The sequence below is a fragment of the Haliaeetus leucocephalus genome, unplaced genomic scaffold, assembly GCF_000737465.1.
Source record: "Haliaeetus leucocephalus isolate CR32 unplaced genomic scaffold, Haliaeetus_leucocephalus-4.0 Scaffold0, whole genome shotgun sequence".
Classification (NCBI taxonomy): domain Eukaryota; kingdom Metazoa; phylum Chordata; class Aves; order Accipitriformes; family Accipitridae; genus Haliaeetus; species Haliaeetus leucocephalus.
In genome coordinates, this window is record NW_010972436.1 from 4,055,055 (window position 1) to 4,080,752 (window position 25,698).

Consider the following 25,698-nt stretch of genomic DNA (forward strand, 5'->3'; position numbering starts at 1 on the left):
GTCGTGAGGAGACGCGGGGCGGGCCCGCGGCCGTTCCCGGCAAGCGGGGAGCCAGCCGCCGCCGTGGCTGCGGGAGGCGCCTCCCCCCGGGGAAGCGGAACTGGGCCGCGGAGGAGGAAGGGCTCCGGCCGGCGGCTCCGGTGGGGCTGTGGCAGCCCTCCGGAGCAGCGGAAGGAGCTCGCGGTTTGGCAGCCTGCTGTTTGCGAGCACTGCTACTCGTGTCGCCAAAACCCGCGCTCTGCCCTGGCCTCTTCGTTACGTTTGTATCCGCGAAGGCCTCGACCGGCACTGGTGGCCCGGCAGGCCAAGGGTGCCTCTGGGGTTTAGGGGATGCTCATAGAGTATTTGAACATTGGGGTTCGCTTGTGTAGACTTTGAACGCAATTATCTGAGAAGACGAAGTGAGGCACTGTCCAAAGAGACAGACTAGCTGGGAAATACACTGAGACAATGACAGTTTTCTGTTTGCCTCGGGTGTTTCAGGTGTTATGCACGAGGGCCTTGGACCTCTTCATGGAAGATGCAGTTTTGCGTCGCCAAAACGGGCATGTGTGTCTCTATACTTGGGTTGTCTCGATCTCAACTAAAAAAATAAAAGCTGATAACTTTTAAAATATTTTACATCAATACAAAAAAAGGAGGAACTTATCCTGTAATCTTTGCTTAACTGGAGATGACATTCTGTAGTAAAGCTACCAACACATCTGCTGCAGCATAGTAATGCCTGCAGAAAAGGTTGTCTTTCCTTTTGGAGTTATTGGAGTCTGCACGTAGGTCAGCTCAGCGTGTGTTTTCTAATCCCGTTGTTATTTAGCTCCCCAGCTGGCCCATAACTTGTTGCAGGGTGTGACGTAAAAGCAAGCATGCTGCTCTCCGTTTGAACCAACATAGTGATGAAGGGAAGTCAGGAATAGTGGTCTCCTCTGTGCATTCTTTAGCAAGAATTCATTACTTCTGGCTACCATTGGGAATATAATCCGTAGTTGTTTCTGTGGAAAACCTCTAACAAGTTTAGCACATAGCAAAGTTACTTGTTAGTAATAACTAAAATTTTCAGAAATACTGAAAGTATTCAGAATGTTACCACTGCAAATAAAGTTGCTTTAATGTAGTTGCTTTTATTAAAAAGAAGTGAGTGGGGTTTGATTAAGTCTAAACACCATTTAACAACCAGCACAAGCTAGAATCCTATAGAAAAAATAATGTACTTTTTTTAGCAGCCACTTTATTTGTATAAGTTAATGTAAAAAAATTGCAGCATATTAATGACATCAAGAGCATATCCAAATGCTGGAAATAAGGGGACACACTTGAAAATTATAGTTTTGCTAATACCTTTTTTTTTTTTTTTTTAATTTTCTTTGCCAACATAGGGCATTTAAAACACCAACACAGACTTTATCCCAGTGTGAAAGCTCCCATTCATTTCAGTTAGAAATTGGAATCTGCGACTTACTACATGTTGAAACCAATTAGATAATAATTTCTAACTCAGGCTTTATAAAAGGTTGCAATTTGATACATCTAGCCTACAGTTAAATGGATTAATCAGGTTATAAACAGCAGCATTCAGGAGGGGCAGGACAGTGGACCCGGGAAGCCTTTGGGAATATGCAAAATACCCTCTTCGTCTACTGGCCCATGTCAGGTGGTGACATTATTTCTGGTGGGAGTGCTGTACTTACATTTTTGTTAACCTGAAACAACCCTCATGTTTCTTACATTTGATTGTACAGAGCTGCTAAGAATTCTAGAAGGATCTGGGTATTTTCACCTCCCTTAGGTAAAAATTGAGTGTTCAGCCCTTCTGGTGGGGGCTTAGCACCTTGCAAGACCCTTGCAGTGAGGGGGAGGCAATTCCTTGCTACCAGTCCCTCCTGCACAAGGCAGGATGCAGTCTAGCCTAATATTTGTTGATCCATAATAGTCTGCATAAGTGCTGTTTAGCAAAAACTTAGTGTGTTTTTCTATGGATAAACCATCCCTGTCGATGCAAATATTTGCTGTTGCAAACTGTTACTGCACATGCAACTGTGGGAGGTTGCCTGGTTTGCTGCTGATTAGATTTGTACAGTGAGTGACAGCCTTGGACAAAATCCAAATCATACGTTAATATTAATATTAATTAAACCAATGTAAGTTAATGCAGAATAAACAGTAATCAGCAGCTAACTCAACAACTATAGTAAGCTGTCCACTCTAGCCACAGGATTTTTTGTTAGAAGATGCCTGATAGACGCTTCACATTACATGTTGTTTAGAGAAAGGGAACATAATCATCGCCAAGTTATTCCTACATCAAGGAAAAATGCAGAAAAGTTATGGGCTTGAAAGTGCTCGAAAAAAATTTAAGGAAGGCTTTTAATATTTTTTATAACAGGAAAGGAGAGGCTGTCACTGGACAAGGTCTGAAAAAAAATCTTCTGAATGCTACTTTAAATAAGCAGAACCATCTAGCAGCACGGTATTTTTTTATGAAACGGTAACTAAAGGATGTTAATAACTATATAACCCATACATTGGGTGCATTCACTTATTTTTATTAATTGAACGTACCTTGTATTCTATGCCTCATTTATTACATTCTGTGTCATATTTGCTGTGACTGCCGGGGAAGGGTTACGATAAAGTCAGAGGCAATGAAGATGGGTGCTCATCTAACAGGTGCTCCACTCCCTTTGTTCTTTGTATACACATATTCAAATCACATAAGGCAGGGGACAGGATAGGGCCTGTTAATTCATTGCTGATTTCCCTAGCAAATAAACCAGCAGCTGCAGGTCCAAGCCCTGGCTTAGCACCGAGAAGAAGGTGGGATTTGTGTGGGACAGGATGCTTTCATGGAGCCCTTTAGCCAACTTCTTTTGGGACTTACAGTGCAAAATATATTTTCTGCTTGTGGGTAAGAAACAGTTATGAATTATATTTGATTGTCATTGTGGAAATGTGAATCGGTTTTATACTTCTAAATTTAAAGATATTTCTATTGTACTGTCAGATGTTTTATTTTAAGAAGGTAGCCTAAAAGCTTTTAATCAGACAGCGTCACCCTGTTTTATGAGTGGAGCTAGAAACTTTTTAGCAACTGACAAAAATTAGCACTATACATAATCTGTAAATAAAACGTGGGCATTGATTATATATATTGTCACATTTTATTAAGTAATACATACATTGTGCGTTCTTTTTACCAAGTAAGGCAGGACAGATTCTGAACCAAAGTTTATACAGAAGCTGTTACACATCTCCTTAAAAATGCATTATGTTGAGACAGTGCTGGTACATTATTTTTCAATTCATTATGATGCCTTACAGTTAACAGGGAAAATTTATATGTAATATTTAAATGCACTTGGTATTAAAACTAAATTAAGCTTTCAATCAACTGAAGAATGTGTTCCCATTAATAGTACATTTGTTTGGTATCTGGGTGCAGTTTTTGTAAGTATACATTTATTATCCATGCAGTTGATAAAAAATAGATTTTCTAGGCACTTTAACAGGAATATCATGTGATCAAATGTTAGATAAACTTCTACAAACTCTTGTAGTTCACTTTTTCTGTATTTAATTGTTTTTGTAAATATCAACAGAGGGAATATATACTATTACAAATGTAGTGCATCCTCTACTCATTCATGTGTAAGGACAATTTTTCTTTCATCATCTTTGTGAGCTTCATCTACCATCAGCTAGTTTCCTTGATTTCAAGCTAAATACTTTGCCAAGAGTTTGGCTTCGTAACAATTGCAGTTTTATATGAAGTTCATCAGATTTCTTCTTTAAAAATGAAAACAGTGTTTGATAACAAAATGCAGTGAATATTCACTTTAACTACATTACAACTTTGTTTGACATTTTTTATTAAAATTCTACAAGAGATACTGGTATGCAAGCAGAGTGCTTTATTGTACACAGTTGTTCACCAGGAAGTCTCATCATATACTCTTACTCAGAGATACATGTTTCCTAGTATGGGAAATGCGCAGCTTGTACTTTATATCACGACAAGAATCGGGTGCATTGGGGGCATGACACAAAGCCCACAGAAGATACTGACTGCAGAGGCAAGAATTAGGTCAAATAACAAAGCTCAGTGGAACTTGTTCTTCAGCAAAAATCCCAAGGTGGGGAAGAGTATGCCTGAGTCCCTGCTGCTATAACTGCGGGTATAGGAATTGCATATTTCCTGGTCCATTATATCTCTTTTTTTCATAAATGAACGTATTTCCAAAAAGTGTGAAAACTATTGCCACTGATCTAATGACATTTTACTCCAAGTTCAGGGTTTTTGGAGAGCAGAAGAGCTAAATAAACGTTCTGGTGAAAAGCAGTTGAGAATCCAAACTCACTTTGACAGGGAGATGTGCATGTTAAATTCAGAGAACAACAAAACCTCGCTAAGCGGGTTTCAGTTTGTGCCTTAAACTCAAAAGTTATGTCATAGTTTTTTATTTAAACTAAAGCTGCAGCTTTTGTTTTATGTCAACAACAATTCTGTTGTGCTTGCTAATACTGGTGATAGCAAAGTGAGATGGAAGCAAAGCACAGATCACTGAGCCCCAAATGGAGGTCATTTTGGTACAACCCACTTGCCTTATGGTTATTACACAAAAACTAGTTTTTGGAATTCCATTGTCTTGGAAAAATGGGTATTGTATGTAGAAAGCTATAGAGATAGGCTTAAATTATATGGAATTTGTGCCCCATGAGGATGAAGTAAGAGTTTGGCACATTGGCTTAATTTCACTATTTACATTAATTCAAGGATTAGTCATTAACAGTCTTCAGTTTTAACTAAAAATCAAAACTTATGAAATTACTATTCCAGACTGCAAAAGATTAGATCTCTGTTAAAGCTAGAAGTCTCTCAGCCTTGCTCCTGTAAAACTTAGCCTTCCAACAGAGCGCCATTGTCTCGTAACAGCTTCCCTGAGCCTCGGCCTGCTTTGCCTCTGGCCCTGCCAGCTACGGGGGAGCTCCTGCATGTGGATGGCACTCCGTGAAATCACCTCGGCAGAGCAGCAAAGCCTGCACTCACCCAAAGCCGCTCCCGAACAGACTCCAGGGGAAAACGGAGTTTCTTCCCTGACCACCGCTGGTCTTTCTTTGCTAAAAGAATTTCCTTAACTGCAGATCAAAATCTCCTTCCAAGCGGTTACATAGAGCCACTTTTCCCCATGAATCAAGTGGAACCAAGTTAATTTACGGTTTCTTTTCCCATCTCTTTTAACTGAGAAGAAATTAAGTTTTCCAGCCACAATTATCTTACTCTGTTACGGTGATACCTTCTGTACTGGTCACCCTAGTTTTCCTTGTGCTCACTAGACCTGCTTGGTTTTTGCTAATTTTCTGCACAAATGGATCTGTGAGAAATATTATTTGTTATACATATTTTATGATTACTCTGCAGCTGTTACTAGCTTCTTGTCCTGCAGCACAATTGCTTATTGACAGCTAGATAAACCCAAAAATCAAGCAATGATGTCATGCGTAAAGAATCAGGAAGGATATGGACAGATCTTTTAATTGATCATTTACAGATCTCCCAGTGTCTGAGAGATGGTTTTGACTTAATTCAAGGAGATTTAAAAATTGAAATGTACTTGGTGGGTTATGTGAAATATATTTCCAACATTAAATATTTTGTGAAGGATTTTACTGAGGAATTGCGCTCTTTTTTTCAAATGGACGACACCAGTTTAAATCTGATTTGCATTTTAAGGTTTGCAGGGGGGAGTTCGCCTCTGAGAAATGTTACAAAACCCAAAAAACTGATCTCCCATTAACCAGAGTCTAGCAAGTCCCTAAGAGTTGTGCAGCATTAGAAAACAGTGGAAGAACACCAGGCCAAAAATATTATTAAAGAGGGGTAGGGGAGGAGGCTTCAGTTTGGTGTGCTTCAGCTGTTTCAGGGTTTTGATCTAGAAAAAGTTAAGCAAGTAAACATCTCTCTCCTGGGCATCCTCCACTTAAGTCTCTCCATATTTTTTCTACACTCTTCCTCCCTTTTTGTCCCATTCTTCTCCCATCTCAGCTGACTCCCGACCGTCCTTTCCACATCAGTGCCCATGCAACCTGAAATCCTCCGCTCGCTTCTTCTTTAGCCCCTGAGAAGGTAGGTTCACCAGTCTTTCTGTCAAGGGATTTCACTGTCTTTATACACATCACCCCTATAGTGTTCCGCCATGTTTTCCTCTGGTTTTCCTGTCATACCCACAGAGACACCAGGAACTGACTTCTGTAGTTGAGTATAGTATTGCTCAGCTATATGAAAAGTGAATCCAGCAACAAAATTACTTTTTTGGAGGTAGACTTTGTAGCTGGATTTGTATTGACTGTAAAGCTGACTAGAATGGACAGAATATGACTGGAGATTTCTTAGCAATAGGGTTTTTTTCCTGAAATAAAGTTAGTATCTCTGATGTGGTTTTGTGCAGCACCTTCAGCAGCATGGACAACATTGCTGGCTACCCACAAGCCAGTCCCCTTCCATGGCATCTCTGCTCTGCTACTTTTCATGCCCTTCCAGAGTACCTCTGACATCAATTACTGGCATTACATATTGTCATGCTACATCAGTGACCCCCACCCCCTTTTCGTGTCCCTACCCTGATCCCCAGCGACAGTTTTCTTTGCTTTTAGCTCAAGTGGCAAACAGCTGTGCAGTGAAATGGGAAGATTCTAACCCAAAGGACATATACAGATACCATATTATGCTACTGAATTGACATTTTTATCCTTTCCTGCTATATAACCTAGGAAATCGGACACAAATGAACCTTTAACGATTTCTTTTTGTTATAAAGACAAATGGCATGAAGGTAGGAAATGCAAAAAACAAAGTTGTCTCTGCATTATATTAATCTTTAATAGCACAGTCATATTTTTCACACATATCTTCCTCTGCCTCCCTTTCCAGGTAAAGGGTATATGTACTTCAGCAGGAGAGTTACTTTTTTGTTACAGGTATTGGAAAGCATGTCAAGAAGGTGTTCGGCAGGAGGAAAGGAATAGGTGGTGCATGGTGAAAGCATTGCACATTGCCCTGGGTGGTGGGTGCATTCTCTCTCTCTCAGTTTCCAGTGCGCTCCTATGCAGTGGTAGATGGATTATTTAAATAATTTTTTTTACATCATTACTAATAAGAGGTTGCTTTTTTCCCAGGGTTTTGACTTAGCACTTGGCAGTGTGTTTTTCAGCAATACTGAGCACTCAAAGCTGAGCACTGAAACCTGCAACTGAAGTCATTAGGAGTTGCATCTTGAACATACTAAAATCTGTTTGTGTGTATTTTGAAAAATCCAGTCCTTAATAGTTCAAATTGATCATCCAAAATGAGTGGCTATTTTTGCTGTTAATTTTCTATGTGCATAAATTCCTCATCTGTAAAGTCTGATCAATTATAATGGTGGTGTGAAAACAATAATGGTGGTGTGAAATCAATTCATTAATGTAAACACTTCACACCATTGCTGTACTTGTGAGTGTTGTGGAAATTGATCACTCAGTCCTAAGAGTAAAGTTTTAATAATGTTCTATAAATCTGTCTAAAGCTGACACAATTAAAAATTACTCATTAAAATGAACACAGCAACGCTGATGATTAACTCGGGAGTGGCCTTCATTGCACCTCTGAGGGAGGCAGGATTCTCGGAGAACAGGATTCATCATGTGACTGAAAATTTTTCTTTCGTGCATATCAACAGCAAACCTTAATTCTGCTCTTTCCTAAAATTGTAATACTTCACTTTTGCCAGCTTAGTAATGTTTCTTGAATTTAGTCTTATGTGTACAGTGCAGACAGTAATAACAAGTATCCATCATTTTAATCAGGCAAATTCATGGAAGTACTGCTTGTTAGATTTTCAGTCAGTTTCTCAGTATAACTGGCAAAGTAACAGTAAGAAATTTCTCCCTAGCTAAACTCAGAAAAAAAAAAATCTTAAAAAACTGAGTTTCCAATCCAAGACTGTTAGACAATATAAGCTCTAGAAATTGGAATTATTTTAAAGGGAAAATACTTTAAACATTGAGGTAAATGCAAACTTTTGACCTTATGTCAGACTTTCAACAATAAAAGATCCTCTGCACAGAAATAGCAAATATCCTTTCTTTGGCTTTTCATATATTTTAGAGCTGGAGCTCTATAGCTAGATGCAACATCACTGAGGTCAATAAGAGTTTGCCCCTTTCTGAAATCTTACTGAAATCTTACACCAAAAAAAGTGTAAGCTTTAACTCTGAGAGTTTTTTCTCTGTGACAATTTCTCATTTGAGTTTTCTAGTGTTTCCATTTGTGGTTTGGGTTTGTTTATTTTTTTGTTCTTTCATTTTTATGCAGGTATTTGTTCCGCCTTAAAGTTGACAGTGCCATCTCATACTATCCATGGTATTGCAGGGCAACCACTCCATCTTACTGTTGACTACAATTTCAATGCTACAGCTTCTGAAATCCAGATAATTTGGCTTTTTGAGAGGCCTCACAGTAATCCAAAATACTTGCTTGGCTCTGTAAATCAAACAGTAGTTCCAGACTTGGAATATCAACACAAGTTTACCCTCATGCCACCTAATGCATCTTTGATGATCAATCCATTGCATATCAGTGATGAGGGCAATTATATTGTAAAAGTCAATGTCCGTGGAAACAGGACAATAGCTGCCAGTCAAAAGATTCAAGTAGCTGTTGATGGTAAGTTAGTAAAATATAGTATCTTCATTTTGAAACTAAAATTGCAATAGTTTTGAAGTACTAGTTCTTAGTATCCAGTTACAATAGTGTACAATGTAATCCAACCATACCTGAATAAATACTAACAAGTTATGTTGTTTTCCACTGCTGCTGCAGGGAATCCTACAATATGTCATCTTGAAACAAAATTAATATATTGACTAAAGTTTCTGGATCATAAGTAAAAAATGAAGGAGTATAGAAACCAATAATTAATACTAAATTAGACAAACTTCTAAGAATTACTGTTCATAAGGCTCTGCTGTGCTATCAATCATGACGATGCATTAACTTTCAAATAGTCATTCTCCCTGAACAATTTTACTTTCTGTAACTATTGAAGAGCAGTCATTGACTTTTGCCGGTGACCTTGTGTCTGTAAAAGAAACCCAGATCTGAATTCCTAAAATACTGAAGTTCCCTCTTTGTACTCTGCTCCTTGTTGTGGGGATATTAAAAAAAAAAGGGGGGGGGGGGATAGAAAAAATGATCTAAAAGAATGATAAGAGGGTACTGTAATTTATGGATTATAGAGAACGAGCCCTGTAACTGTTGGGCTTGAAATAATTAAATGAATGACATATTGACGTGACAAAGTTGAGGCTGCCATTTAACTCCCATACTTGTCCCAGTTTGCAGCCATCCTCAGGACCGGATCGACAGCGTATTTCAGCCGTGCCCACTGCCAGCAAAGCTGCAGGCAGCCATGCTGAGGAAGTTGCACGCAGTGGGCAATGTCATGCTTTGCACTCTTTTCGTTTCTGTGGCCTCAGGGATCTGCTTACGAGGCAGGAACTGGAGGCCATGGTATACCTGGCTGCAGCCTTTGTTGTATTACCAGTAATATCAACAGTCAAGTTTTATTTAAGTACTAGAACAATTCTTACAGTCACCAGCTGAGAATATGGCCTTCTTTTTTCAACATTTAACCACATTTAATAAATAAATTGGAAATCTGAGTACTTTCCAGAGAGGATGGTGACTCCTATTTGTATCATCTTGGCAGTGAAGACTGTAATATACTGGCTCATCACTTTTATAACTCTTCTTATCTTTTTATTTTACAGTTCCTGTCACAAAGCCAATTGTACATAGTGAACCATCTTCAGGAGTAGTGGAGTATGTAGGGAATATTACATTAAAATGTACTGTGGAAAAAGGTACAAGGGTAATTTACCAGTGGATGAAAAATGGGAAGCCTCTCCATGCCAGCCCTAATTACACCTTTTCATCAAACAATGCAACAGTTCTAATTGTTCCTGTTGTAAAAGAAGACATTGGGAACTACAGCTGTCTGGTATCTAACCCTGTCAGTGCACTGGAAAGTGAGATAATTGCACCAACCATATATTGTGAGTATATAAAATATTCATAATTACCTTTATATAAATGATCTGGCTGGAAAGAGTGCCTCTAACTATGGAAACAGGCAGAAAACAGTTGAGTCAACATTATATGTGAGCTGGCATTCGAAATGAGCTTGTTTGTATACAGCTCTAACATAGAACAGTGTAATAAGAAGTTACTCAGTGTTACACAGTTGTGGATGAGTCTGAACTGCAGAACTCCAATAGGAACTTCAAGAATTCCAAAGTACAGGCATATTTAGATCTGGAGAAGATGTGACTCAAAGGAAAAAAATATTCAGATGGGTATACATGAAAATATTGTTGAAAATGGAGACAGCAAACAGTGTCAAAAAGCTAAGTACAGAAAGTACCAGGCTGAAGGACTGGTGTTAGTTGTTTTCCTCAAGATCATTTCGAGTCCAGTCCTGTTTAATACTTCCATTAATGACTTCAGCATAAAGATTGGGAGTATGTCACTGAAGTTCACCTGTGACATTAAACTGAGAGGACTGAATGACTGACAGAGTAATAGAACTGGTATGAAAGTTGCTGGTAAACAATAAATGGGCATGCACTTTTAGAGAATAAAAACCATGAACTGCTGATAAGATGGAGATTGGTTGGGAAATAACTGAAGCAGTGAGCCTGGGTGACTGAGCTATCGCAAGATGTCTGTAAACTGGAAGTGTGATTCAGGCATGAGAAAGACATAGGTAATTCTAGGGTGTGTTGGCAAAGTATTTCCATCAAGGAAATAAGGGGAATACTAATGGCACACAGAAGATGAGACCACATGTAGAATACTGTGTGCAGTTCCTGCACATCCCAGAGTAATGATCTTGAACTCAAAAGAAACAGAACAGAAAGGAATGGAGAAGACACCTCAGTCTGGTTTAGCAGAAACAGAGCTGAAAGGAGTCTTTGCTTTCCACATCAAGTGGGAAACATGAGGGAACGAGAAGAGTTGCTTAAAGACCAACTTTGACAGAAGAATAGACTATAAGCTAGCCATATATTTTGACTGGAAACAATAGCAGAGGGAAACTTAACTGTGAGCATAGATTGAATTCATGAACAAAATGAGTTGGAGAGAACAAAAGATTGGTTTAGTCAACATTCAACAACGATACTTTAAATCTTAGGAAGGGCACTCCCATTTTGTTCCTTATCCCTCCTGTAATGTCAGCTCCTAGTGCCTCCCAAGTTTTGCAAGTAGCACATGCTACATATGTGACCTTGCCAGGCTCTGATCCTCATGTCTTCAGGGGTCGAAGTGTCCTTTTCAGATGAGAGCTGAAATCAGACAGGTCAGGATATACTTGCCACCAGTCCTGTCCAGATATAACCAGTTGTTGTGGTTTAACCCCATCCGGCAACTAAGCACCAGGCAGCTGCTCACTCACTTCCCCCCACCCAGTGGGATGGGGAAGAGAATCGGGGGGGGGGGGGAAGTAAAACTCGTGGGTTGAGATAAAGACAGTTTAATAGGAAAGAAAGGAGGAAAATAATAATGACAATGATAATAATTTTTTAAAATGACAATAATAATAAAAAAAGGATTGGAATATACAAAACAAAAGTGATGCACAATGCAATTGCTCACCACTTGCCAGCTGATGCCCAGTTAGTTCCCAAGCAGCAATCCACGCCCCCGCCCCGGCCAACTCCCCTCAGTTTATATACTGGACATGACATCCCATGGTATGGAATACCCCTTTGGCCAGTTTGGGTCAGCTGTCCTGGCTGTGTCCCCTCCCAACTTCTTGTGCGCCTCCAGCCTTCTTGCTGGCTGGGCATTAGAAGCTGAAAAATCCTTGACTTAATATAAACACTACGTGGCAACAACTGAAAACATCAGTGTGTTATCAACATTATTTTCATAGTAAATCCAAAACATAACACTATACCAGCTACCAGAAAGAAAATTAACTCTATCCAAGCCGAAACCAGGACACCAGTCTACCCAATGGCACAGTGCAGATGGCACAGTGCAGATGGCACAGTGCAAGGGCTGGAACTGGATTCCTGTCCAGCCAAGGGCTGGTGCTCCCTCTTGCTTTTGCCAGGCTCTGTAATCTGGCAGCCAGTAGACAGCCCATGCCCCAGACCTGGTATGATTGCACTACCAGTATATTCAGAACCTGTAACCCTTACTGTGTCATATTTTCCTCCTCCTTTCACCTCTGATTATCCATTCTGCTACTTATTTATTTTTAATTATTAACTTGGAAGAATTGGATAAGGGGGTGTCTTGCATCTAAAGTGTGTGTGTCTCTACACTGCAGCAGGAGAAGAGAAAAAGACTGCCTAAATTAGCAAAGACTAACAAGGACACTGTTAGATGAGAGCTGATCCCTTAGGTGCAGCTTATAAAATTGACAGCAATGCAGATATGAAGATGAAGGATCGTCTGCAAACAGTCCTAAACAGGGCAGATGTGACTTGAGCTTCCATCACATTAAACAGAGGAATCATGACAATATGCTCTACAAGGAAGTAGCCAGCACCGATGGAGTTTTAACTTGTCATTACTGTAACAAAAACATAATCATCATATTCTTTCCTCAAGGTAGCACATTTTTAAATGCCTGCTTTTGTACAATCACAACCTCAGCTCACTTAAGTGCTTAAGTGCTAAGAATGAGAGCTGCATGTATACGACTGCATTGCCTCTACTGCTTTTCTCACTTTAATAAGCTATGAATGGGCCTTATACACCTCTCTCTTCAAACAATACCTATACAAAACTTGGGGACACTGTATCCAGCACAACCTGACAGCCTTCTTACAATGCAATAAAATCAGGTCAGGCTAGAAAAATATCTGCCACTCTTGCTACCTTTCAGACTGCTCTTTTTGTTTGTGGCACAGCGCATTCGGCATTCTCATTTCTGACCTGTTGCACACAGGATTGGCTCCAGAGCACTTATCGCACTGGAGGGTGTCTGGGTCACTTGTGCTGAATGAAGGTGTGTGCCCCTTCAGTCTCGGTTATGGTACGGCTTCCTCTTTTCTCCCTCATTCAACAAATTTGTTCAGCAAATTTGAAAAACCTTTCCAAGTTCTAAGCTGAAAACCTATTTTTTACCCATTGTTTAGCAGAACTTTAAAATCTTAAAGTTACTTCAGTGTCCACATTTCTGGAAGCTTTTGCTGTTTGAGTGATTGTGATATACAGCTCAAAAGATCAAACTTTGAGATTCAGTTTTTCTCCACATGTGGAAATATTATTATAAGTATTTGCATTTTCAGAATGTACTTTTTATTTCATCAGAACTGAGGGTTTGCTTTGTGCATAATTTAAAATTTGAAAAAATACTAAGAGAAAACAATGCAATGCTGAAAGACTGCCATACTTGCGCTACTATCCATATCCAAGTTAGTGATGAGAGCTCGGGTCTTACTTGCTGAGCCATACGAGGTCGTGTAATTTGGTCCAACCTCTGCCTGCAGAGGTAGTTTGTCTCCCAGCTCCCAGTTGTCAATAACAATCCAGAACAGGTCCCGGGATCTCTATGTGCCATATGTCATTGCTGCGGGGGAGTTACTGGAGGTGATAAAGAAAAGGTCACTCACAGTAAATACCTGCCATCTGCTTGGAAACTGTAATAGTCTCGTGGTGATAGGAGAAATTGGAAATATTCCCACAAAGCAGTAAATTGTTACTCAGAACGGATGATTTATTATTTTACAAGTCATTTAGTTAACTGGCTTTACTGAGACAAGAGGGAGGTTTCTGTTGAGAACAATACCGGAAAGGAGAAATAGAGCTGAGGGATCCATGAAGGCTGTCACTGTGGTTTTTTACTGAGAATCAAAAGTGTTTTGTTCTTCATTTCTCATTAATATTATTCTGCTTCTCCATTAGCTGCGATGATCATGTACCCCGGAACATGGCTTTTGCAGTAGCATGACCCAGAAACAAATTCTTTCAAGACTGGAAGAAGCTGCTGTCATGGAGGCTGCAGCAGAAAACTGTCATACTGTGCTGACAGAGTTGAATTTAACAGACTAAGTGGGATTCCTTCCTTGGGACTTCCCAAAGCTAGAATATCTTTAGTCCTAGAGAGGAAATGGTTAATTACCTGCATTTCAGAATCATCCTTGAAGCGGTGTATATCCCTCAGCTACCCAGTGTTTAGGGATCTCGATGATGTACACAGTACACAGGAGAGGCAAAAGACCAATCCACACGAAGCAAAAGGGTTACCCGCTGCTCGTGTTGACTTCATCAGGGAATGCCACTTTTCGGACCTTGCCAAGATTTGACTATGTCTTAAGAAAACCTTTCTTTGTTTTTTTCAAACATAGTTCCCCAGCCAGTGTGTGTCTGTTTTTATAATGGTTTCTTTCAATTTGCAGGTTTCATACAAAAGTGTAGTTATGTTGTTAGTGTTATCTGTCTACGCTGCGCTGTTCTGATACTGATAAAAAAGCAGAACTCAGTTCTGATTCTTTTGCAGACTGTGGCAAATCTCCCAGTCTAGTGAGGGGGCACAGAGACCAGTCAGCTATTCTTACCATTAATCTCTGTTTACATACATCAAATGTTATATTATCAATGAAAATAAAAGCTAATTCTTCTAAGATAGAAGAATTGGATAGGAGGAACCACTGAATTGCTCTGAAAAGTAAAAAAGTGCATTCCTGCCTATAAATAGTGTGTGAGGGGTTTTACTTTCATTTATGAAAAAGTCAAAGTTCAGTACATCCCAGTCCTTTCCCATCTGAAAAAAGGGAAGTAAATACCTATAAGAGGCGAGCCCCCGTAAGAGGCTGGTGTTCTGGGAGCGCTCCCTGTCCACAGAAACGTGCAGCCCGCGTGAGGACAGCCAAGCCAAAGCAGTGGTGATAGATCTGCAGTTCCCAGAAATGCTCATTACAGGGTCAGCTGGCTCTTGGATACAGTAAAGCAAATGACTCGGGAACTGCAGAGCCTGTGAAGAAGCAGCCCAGCATCTAGAGTTTAAAAAATGCCTTGATTTTTCAGTGGCCCCTGTGGTGTAGGTGGGAGCAACGCTAATTCATGCTGAAGTGAATCAGTATTGCATTTCCCAAGCAAATATTATGCATGATGTTGGGCCTTCCTGGAAATGAGACTGCAAAAAGCTTACTGCTAAGAAAGAAGTAGAGAAAATAAAAAGGTTGGCAAGTTTACATTGTGAAATATGGACATTTGTTTAAAAATGGACTGAACTGAGGTCATGGCGTGATGGTGTACATTCTCTTGTCTAAGCCTTCACAAATAGGGAAGAAAACCCTGTTTTGTGCTGCGTGCTGTTTGCCTATGTGTTCCTGAAGAATAAATCAGTCTCATAAAAAAAGACAGGCAATAAACAGAAGTGTGCATGTTAGAGGAAGTTCTGGTGCCAGTGTGCCACTTCATGTAGCAGGGAATTTCACATTCAAACCCAGCTACATTATCTTAATGCTTCCAGACAACCATAGGAAGGTGGAAATATTACTTATTCCACTGTCTACAATGGGCATAATATTCCTTATCTGTCTTTTTGCTGTGCCATTCTGTGTCAGGCACTTGTCAGCAGCTTTACTGAACTTCAGGGATCCCACCAAAAAGATGTTCTGCATATTTTCTCCTTTTGGCTTCTGTCAATATTAGGTCTATGCATTTTTGATTACGTATGTAAGCCCTTAGGAAATTAGCAACATTAAAATGATTAGTTCTTTTGACTGGAAAAAGTCATTTAATAAGGCACATTTTGATTATTATATTCTCTACATTAATTTCTATACTTAGATCCCTGTAAAAAGTAGATTTTAACATGCAAAGATACAAAAACCCCATGATATGAAATGATCAATTAAAAATAGCATGGGAAATATCTTATTTAAATATCTAGTTTCCCTTCCCATTTTCCCATGAAGATTACCCTAAAAATACTTAGCTGCTCAATTTTCTGAATAATAAACCTATGACTATTGGACAATATATGCCTCTTCTAATTATATTCAGAAACACAGCTTGCTTTCAGCAGAAGGGCTTATTCCTGAAAGAAACATAAATATTGAAATAATAGAAGCCTACTAAAGTGGGAGGAAGGTTAAAGTTTATTTTAGCATTTATTTATGGAAAACTTTTTCTGAAGTTATCTAAGGCACACCCCACTCTATATTATGCCTCTAGGATAGTTCCCCAAACAATTATTATACTGCAAAGTATTACAGTGAATGTTTATATATTTCAAGGCTAATTTGTTTACTTTTAAATGTGCAGAGAAATTACTTATGACAATAAGTTTGGCATTTAAGTAGAAAGGGTCAAATATGCCCCTGAAGAAGACCTGCTGCTTTACTTCACAGTTTTCCCAACTGTTTTCAGTTTTCGTTCTTTTTATCGTACTGAACAATGCATAGACCTGTGCTTTTTCCCTAAACAGAGATTAGATCAGTATTAAGTGGGTGTAGTCTGAGATAAACCTAATACAGGTCAAGTTATTGAACTGAAAGCCTTTTAATTAAAATGATTGGATGCAATGCCAGCTGTTCTAAAGACTAGTCTAACTTAAAAATTCTAAGTTTAGAGATATGCTTCTATTTAAAGTTTAATTATATACTTTAATTTTAATTTTTCCACTGTGTTTTCTTTTTTTTTTTCAATGCAGATGGACCTTATGGACTTCGAGTTAAATCAGATAAAGGTCTGAATATAGGGGCAGTGTTCACAGTGGACATGGGGGAAGTTATACTGTTTGACTGCTCAGCAGATTCAAATCCACCAAATACTTATTTGTGGATTCAAAGGGCTGACAATACCACTCATGTAATCAAATATGGACCCCATCTGGAAGTTGTATCTGAAAAAGTGGCCCAGAAGACAATAGATTACATGTGCTGTGCTTTTAACAATGTGACTGGAAAACGAGATGAAACTCACTTCACTGTCGTCGTTACTTCTGTAGGTAAGAACATTAATTCACTGCTGTAACTGTACCGTCTCAGCAGAGTGCCAACCCCAGAAGAAGGAAATCATTCTTAGAGAGAGTATGTATCAGAAGTGAGGTCTTGCTAACAATGTAGTAAAGGGATTTTGGCCATTCAGTGGGATCTGGGTTTTACTCGCAGTGTGACGTGGCTTGGCAGAAGACCCACTAAGATGCTGAAGTTTTGTGGGCGTTTGACTCTAAAATATGTTTGGCCGTTTGGAACTTTATCCCCTGTGTAGAAAAGCTTCCTCAGTAGGCAAACGTCATCATGACCAAGTAACATGGCAAAATTATATGTCTCTTACTCTGTTTCTTACTTTTTGCCTTTAAAAATGATAAAGATGAATGAAGAGAGTGATGTGGAAATCTGCTGAATGCCAAGGTGGGTCTTTCCTCCCAAGGGCAGATTTTTTCCAAGGCTCACTGTCCCACAGTTTTCAGGAGCTGTGAGCCCTGGGGCCACCAGGCGACCAGTGCATGGGAGAGTTTCAAGCATACATCACTGACCAAAATAACCAGGCACAGACTCACAGCAACGAAGGTCTTTAATATTTTTCCAGTGTGGTTAGCTGTTATAAGAACCTTAGTTCAGTGTATGATAATAATGCAAGCTGTGATGATGAATGGTTTTATTACAATCTGTTCATAAAAATGATTTCACTGGCATACTTATGAATCTATGGATTGACTGCTAAGTTCTGCTGAACACACACCTTTATTTCCCATACATTATAACCTCAGTTCCTGTATCAGATTGTGTTGAACAGCAACAAAGCTGTTTTTTCAGAAAATCTCCAGAAACATACAGCAAAGAACAAGATATTGAGGAAGTCTGATATGTCTTATTAATACAAATCTATACAAGTATTTTCAGATAAGGAATGTATGCTATTAATGTTCAACAAGATAGAATAGATTGCCTTTTAGAAAACTTAACAAAGCAATTTCACTTGTACAGACAAAGAGCTCAGGCATTTGTTAGTCAGGTAAGCAAGGAGAGCAGATGTCCATCATTCAGGCTGACTTACAGATTCATCACAAATCCATGGCTTTCAGTATGCTGGAAAGAAGATGCGTTGAAATTTTACCATGAGAATACTGCACTTTAAGACTAAACATTGTGGTTAGTGGCGAAAGAAAATGCAACCAGAGCTATGTGTCAGTAGAAATAAACATGATATTTCTCCAGGAAGTTCGTGTAAGCTATGTTATATATCTGAACATTCATCAGTAAGTGTTAAGAAATTCAGCTGACATTTCCTTTCAAAGGCCGAAAAGAAGGGAAAACTCCACAGCTTCGTGTTTAGTTGCACTTAAAATCATACATTTCCTAATTACAAATATTTTGCCTAAATGAATATTTTTAAAACATTTTATCCTGTGTATTCAAAAATTTTAAAATATCAGTTTCCCCCTCTATAGCCCTTTTCTTCTTGATGAGTATTTATTCAGATAGCACTAAATCTAGATGTCAGGCCTACACTTTACAATGCAGCACTGATTGAATCTAAGAGGTATGAATTCACACATGAGGCTAAACCTCAGAAATCCTACTCAGGCTAAATTCTGGTTGCAACTGATTAAACACACTAAGGAAAGACTATGAATATTATTCCATATCCCCTCCCCCTGCCCCCATAATCCTAGATACAGGGCCTGGACTGTGCCTCTCAAAATACTGGAAACCCCATTTTCAGCAGCGACAGGGACTCTGTTGTTTCAAAAGACCTTACACAACTTCCTCACCTAAGGGACTGAAACTCACCTATATGGTGCTATAAACAGCTGCCTAATTAGTGCTAAAAATCATCAAGAAAACAATTAAATCAATAAGTTACAATTATATCAATGATTGCACTAAGCTGTTACCCAGTTTTAGCCAAGACTAGTTAGATTTTAAAATAGAGGAAGTGGTATCTCGTTATGTACACAAGTCATTGCTCGGTTCTCGAGTCAACTTAAGTGTGTTAAATGCACACAAAGAGCACATCTTTGTTTTCTACACTGGTATGCATGTGGAGAAAAGATTTATTGAGTCTAAATTTGAAAGTATTCATTTTAAAGAACATTTTTAAGGACTCAGCTGATTCTCCAGCATTTGGGTTTTTTTCTGAGGAAGGCAGTACATTGCAGGAGTATGAAAGAAATTTGGTGAAATTGCAGTGACTTATTTTCCTGTATCTTTGGGATGCATCTGGTTTGAAATGTACATATATAATCTTTGTGATAACCACTGCACACGCAGCCAGCAAAATGCCAGTGAATTACACGGAGGTGTAAGTAGATGTAAGCAATGCTAGCTGTCTGTACAGGAGTTCATTGAAGTACTGGAAACACATCCAGCTAAATAATACACATTTGAATTGTATTAATAAAGCTGGAACTGACAAATATGAAGCATTAATTTACTGTATGGATTGTGATATGACCCTTAATTACATGAAGTCTGCATGATTCAAAGCAGGAGGAGGAAATTAAGGGTGCACAAGCAACTATGTCTTGCTTTTCTTAACTTTCATATTCCTCTCTTTGCAAATTCTATGCAAATGTTTTCCACGTGATTTTGTGTATGTTATTATATACATATTGTAATTGTGTTGTGTCAGTAAATCCTGCTGGAGAACTGCTGCTAATGCGTATCTCACCAAAAGATCTGAGCAAAGGAAAGAAATACTTCGGATATATTTAGACGTGACTACAAACAAACATAATTTATTGGCTTCTGATGGGATTTGATAGACAACCAGACTGTCAGTGACCTGAAAATCTTTAGAAAAAATAACAATAGTTCAGTTATCCCCTCCTACTCTACAGCTCCTATAGCTAGGATTTTCCTCCCTTCTAGCACAAACTGCTCACCTAATTGTCACCTAATTTCATGGTAGTTTGGTGTCTCTCTGCCTAAAATTAGAATATTCATCTACTTTTTGTGATGCTGTAATTTGTGGATTACGTTTACTGACCTTCATTTAGCTCTAGGTACCAATCTGTTCTGGACTGCATATCATTCCTTTCCCAGTTCAGGAGGTTTGTGGGGGGAAAAAAATATTATCCATTCACATGAACCCAAATTTTGTATGTATTTTGTATCTCTGTGCAGGATGACTAGCTTCAGATGACTTCAAAAGATGCATTTTTCAGTGTCATTGTAGCAGATTGTACAGAACAAGAGACTAAATACAGTACTCACCTTCTTTGTCACAGGACTGGAAAAGCTGGCCCAGAAAGGAAAATCTTTGTCATCTCTTGCAGTAATAACTGGAATTTCATTATTTTTGATCCTAGCTATGGCCTTTTTATTCATATGGAAAAGATATCAGCCACATAAAGGTATGTAAAAGTTAAGCATGCTCCAGCTCTTCTTTTGGACCATCAGAACAAAAAGAATGATTTTTCTTTTTTTCTTCTTTTCAGTGATACGACAGAAGCTGCAGAGCAGGTACAAAAATAAATCATTCCTAGGTCTGGAAGTCCTCTCCATCAAGAGAATTGCATTTTATCATATTAATTTTCTTTCCTTGGCTTATGACATCAAACTGAAAAACATGTTTATGTTTTCTAGGCCAGAAGCTGATTACAGAAAGGCGCAGACATTTTCAGGTAATACTAATTAAAAGAAATGTAAGCATAAGGTCAAAATCCATTCCTGCAAAAAAATTAGCATCTGCACATACAAAAAGAAAGAAGGAAAGGAAGGGAAGTGTGCTTTTAACTTGGGTTGCACACCTCAATGTTAGCTTACTTAAGATAGAACCAAAATGAACACAGGTCAGCGTGGGTTTAGCTCATGCCTGGAGTTCGCAGCAGTATGTACCCTGTTGGTTTGAATTCTAGCTGTTAATCCCAGTATTCTGGGATTAGAATCACCTGTATTCCACTGTTCTTGCCAATATGAAATAAAATAGTGTTACTATGGGATAGTAGTAAGATGTGATACGCCATGGGAGGATCACAATTTTAAATGTTCATGGCACCAATTGATACCAAAATCATGAGATAATAACATGACATTACAGTATATATCTTTTAGCCTCTACCATATTCTATACTACCTTTCTCTGTGTCATCAGGACCCAGTGTGTTTTTTTCACTGCTTGTTTTCCCTCCACAATCCTTCCTACATGATCCTGGGCAGGAGAGGCTGGAGACCAGCCATCCTTTGGAAGGGTAGCACTTTTATTCCCATCCCTTTCTACCAAAGCATCAAAATAAGCAATAAACTGCTACATATGAGACAATAGGGAAGTACATGAAGCTTAGGAAGGTAAGAAATTCACTTGAGCACAGAGGATACTTCACCCCAACAAGTGGTATCGGAGGAGGGAATCTCAGCGCTGTCTTTAGTGCTGCAGCCTTTGCTGTGGAGTGATGCGCAAGAGACAACAAAGAGTCTCGGATCTCCTGGACAGTGGGAAGGTAGAGAAAGAGACTCCCACCCTAACTACAAGTTGTATCTCAAGTCCCAGATATAATTTGTCAACTGGTTTAATAATGTGGCACCTAGTAGTATCGTGTTCCCTTTTTTGATTCTCAGCATTATGAAAGATTCAGATGGTACCATCTCACTACAGTGTAGATGTGCTGAGCTTATGGATTGGGCCTCTTTTCAATGGGAAGTGAAAGTAAATCAGTCTGTTTAGTCGTCCAGCAAAGAAAATCCCAATGGCTCTACCAAAACTGTTACTGAGGTTAGCAAGAGGCTCCTCGCTTGGTACAAGCTGTTGGAGATAGCCATGACACTGTGCATGCTGGCTGTGCAGCTGCCCTGCCTCACTCCACACTGGCTTAGGAGCTTGGCAGGGAAGTGGTTTAAAGAAGATCAAACAACCAATTTTTAAATGTTTTAAAAATTAGGCCAAATTACTTTGCCAGTCATTATTTTCCAGGTTCATATTACATTTTGATACCTTTTTTCATGTTTGTTCTAACTTTAGGACATGAAAGTGCTTTGGATGACTTTGGGATATATGAATTTGTTGCTATTCCTGATCTTGCCAGTGGTTCTAGGGTATGTGACTTTACATCATAAACTGATGGTTTCTTTTCTATTTGTTAAGGTGTACTATATATCTGTACTAGAATCGTTCTGTCAGTTTGCTTCTGTTGCTTTTTACAGATGTCTATATGACATATTCATGTCTACTATTTACCCAGTACTTACACTTTCTTTACTGTGTTACTAGTTCAGTAGTTGTATCAACATGGTGCAGTAAGGAACTCACCAAGCTCTAAAGAGAACATTCTCAGTTCAACTACCCCATATTAAAAGAATATTAGTAGTGTTGGGTAGATGGGCAGCACTGAACCACTTGTGTCACACAAGCAAATTAACTATTGCGACACCATTTTCTACCTTGGACCTGTTCATGCAATATACAAGTTTGGCAGTGCAGAAAAGCCTCAAGGGGGTATTTAAAGTTTTCATTGTAAAAATATGAAAACTAAGTCTCAGCTATATTTCACAAGAATTATTTTGTTAGCCTCATGTATTGTGGGGGAGGAGTTAAGCACAGGAATTTTGCTAGCAGAAAAATTCCTACTACATATGTTACTTCTCTGCATTGTGGCTTTGCTGACATTACTGTATAGCAGTTGGAGATCATTCTGATGTTGCGTAAAAAGACAAAGAAAAAATGAGAAATAGGGCCACAAAATTTAAGGACAACAGACTGAAACTAGGAGGAAGTAGAAGCAGCACTTTCCCTTCGCTAGGGAAAATTTCTGGCAATACAATCTTGTACCTTTGGAGAGCATCAGTATGGTCATATAAGGGCGAACTCTTAAAACATGATCACACAGGGTCACACCAACAGTCACACCTATTTTGTTGTTATGATTAGTTCTCATAATACATGATGTATTAGCAAAACCCAGTCATACATTAATAAACCCTTTTCTCTGCTGGGATTAGATGATTGAAATAGACATTTCTAGGGCTAGAGTGCTATCATAAAGGTTAGTGGAGAGGACAGACTTTTACAGCAGCAGAGATAAAAGGCTTTTATAAAACAGAGGAGCCAAACTGTATCTGTGAAGGTTTGTGACTCTAGGAAGCTTATTAAATATGGAGATGAGGCCCTAAATCATCACAGCCTTAAGCACATTGTGACATCCCTCAGGCTGATCATATCACAAAGTCACATTCTTGCAGAATTGGGGCCTTAGTAAGTCAGGAGGGAGACAGAGGTGACAAGGACAACAGAATGGATGTACAAGCAATGAAATCTATTCTAATTTTCAGTAAAATTTCAAGAAACAGGGTAGACTCCACCGGTTTTTGTTCAGTTACTCAGATTTATGGCATTGCAGAAAAAGTCAGCATTTGATCCACTGATTCATTTTAGTTAGTTAGCAGAAAAAAGGAAAAATAAGAAAGTGCAGATAATGAAGGTTGGGTATAAGCAGAAAGACTGAGAATTCCTTACGGATGGGGACTGTAGGTGTTGTATTGACATAACAGCAGATTTGTATACTTGACATACTGAACAATTTCATTGTTACTTCATTTACGGAAATTCCTTGCAGTTCCCTCTCTTTGACATGCTGGTGGGAGTTTTATGCTGAACTCTTTCCCTGAATATTTTCTCCTCTTTTACTATCTATTCTCCTCCTTCTCTCTTTATTAAATGTTCGTTCCTTGACTTGTGGTACACTAATAGAAAATACGTGCTATATTAAATGCAAGAGCTGCATCCTAATTCTTCTAAGATCCTAACTGAATTTGAAACTACTGCTTGCCTTACTATAAATGTGATGAAAACTTACTGAAAATGAAATGCAAACTAATAGAGATGAACTGTTAAATACACATGCAAACCATTGGTAAGGAAAAGTTAAAAAAATGAGAATTTACCTTATCAGTTTAATTTCTGTTGAAACTTTTCCCTTTTGTACTTACAGTAGGAATACTCCTTGCCACTTTTAGGTTTCAAGCCAATCTACTCCTGGCTCTGACTTTGTCCCAGGCCAGGATATGCTTAGTACGGTTTATGAAGTTATTCAGCATATTCCTGAGCAGCCGCAACAAGACCATCAACAGTAAGTTAAAGCCCATGTGTGCTCATGTGGTAGCTCAAAGACAAATACTTTTGTACCCAGAACAATTGGTAGCTGGTGTTTGATTCTAGTGAAAAGGGTAAGGAAGGAAAACATGTATAAGCTACATTAGTTCCTCTACCGTTTCCTATCCAATCCCTCACTTTTCCTCAAGACTCCAGTCTGTTGTCTCATCATGCCAGTTTTGTCTAAGTGTGAAAAACAAAAGCTAAGATCTTCAAACACAATTTCAAATGAAAATTCCCAAATGTTTTAAGAGGATAGCTACAGTTTCATGGCACTGAGACATCAGCACTTCCTGCTAAGGAGGTTAAATCCTCAAAGCAGTTTAATCAGCAGCATGGCTTCCAGACCTGCCCACCATGTGCCAAGTAGAATTGGGGGGGGATCGGGGGGGGGGGCGGGGTGCAATGTTGAAACTGGTCAGCTGATCAATAACCAGTGTTTGTTAAAAAAGTCACTGAAATATTAACGAATGATGCTTAGTTACCTGAGTAAGCAATGCCTTAATTTGTATCTTAACTAATGGTTTAAAGCAAAAGAATTCTTTTGCAATTCTGCAGTACCCTGGCCGGGAACTCCACAAAAACACTTTTGCTGAGTTAAATACCAGAAAGACCACGGCACGCTGTGCTTATGCAGTTAGTGTCTGGTAGTCCTGGTTTTGTTCAAATCACCTACTTCATAGCACTTCTTGGCATAAGAAGAGTGAATACACTGTAAAGTTTTTGTAATTGTGGTATAGCTGCCATAAATCTGTTCTGAATATCAACAGTATTTCTTAAAAATTAAGAACAGCACACAAGACTTTATTTGGTACCAAGCCTACTATATCACATTTTTCATGTTTTTATGATATGTTCTTTTTCTTTTACGGTTCGAAAGGAAAATATGCACTCTTACCAACATACTAATCATTTGGATGAGTAATCACAATGTTTACGTGACTGCATTAGCATTCAGTACTTACACTATTAAAAATTTTGTGCAGGTTACATCTTCAACTGTGTGTCCAAATTATGTATGCAGACGTAACAAGCCATGCTTGTAAAAGCAAGCTGATCAGTGAGAAAGCAATAATGAATTACTAATGACATTTTTGTTCTGCTTGGAGTTACTCACTTTGAACATTAAGATGAATTTTTAAACCAGATGTAAAAAATAGCATTCATAAAGTACATCTTTTCTTATTCTTCCTCCTACATATCTTTCTTCTCAACTTTCTCACTGATACATGACCCCTCTAAAAAAGGAATAAACTCAAAGTATAGGTAACTTGAACTTTGTAACAGTTCAGATTTCAGCTCAAATTTTGCAAAACATATTCTGTAGTTGTAAAGGATTCATTTGCATAAACCCATTTTGCTGATCTTTTCATATATCAAGATTTTAAAAAAGAAACATAGGAACAAAATTTTCACTAATAAAATCTGCTCAACATGACAGTGGGTAAACTACTTAGATTAGAAAGAACACTTTCATGAATTTTCCAACTCCTGACCTGTGCGAAGGAGCACTCTGAGTGTGAGATAAATAAGGACAACTAAGCTGATACTGGCACTTGCAGCAGGATGCTTCAGCATTCAGTATAAGGAAAAAACAAAACACCACAGAA

General features: G+C 38.7%; 1 protein-coding gene across 1 annotated transcript; it reads left to right on the top strand.

Annotated features, from left to right (window-relative positions):
• The first annotated feature begins 2,808 nt into the window (after window positions 1-2,808).
• On the top strand, window positions 2,809-24,069 carry HEPACAM2 (HEPACAM family member 2). The gene is made up of 9 exons (XM_010570847.1): window positions 2,809-2,902; window positions 8,345-8,695; window positions 9,802-10,086; window positions 16,707-17,003; window positions 20,232-20,357; window positions 20,442-20,466; window positions 20,590-20,627; window positions 21,962-22,035; window positions 23,953-24,069. Exons 1-9 carry the CDS (start codon window positions 2,833-2,835, stop codon window positions 24,067-24,069), a joined length of 1,383 nt encoding a protein of 460 aa, XP_010569149.1. The 5' UTR covers window positions 2,809-2,832.
• The last annotated feature ends 1,629 nt before the right edge of the window (window positions 24,070-25,698 follow it).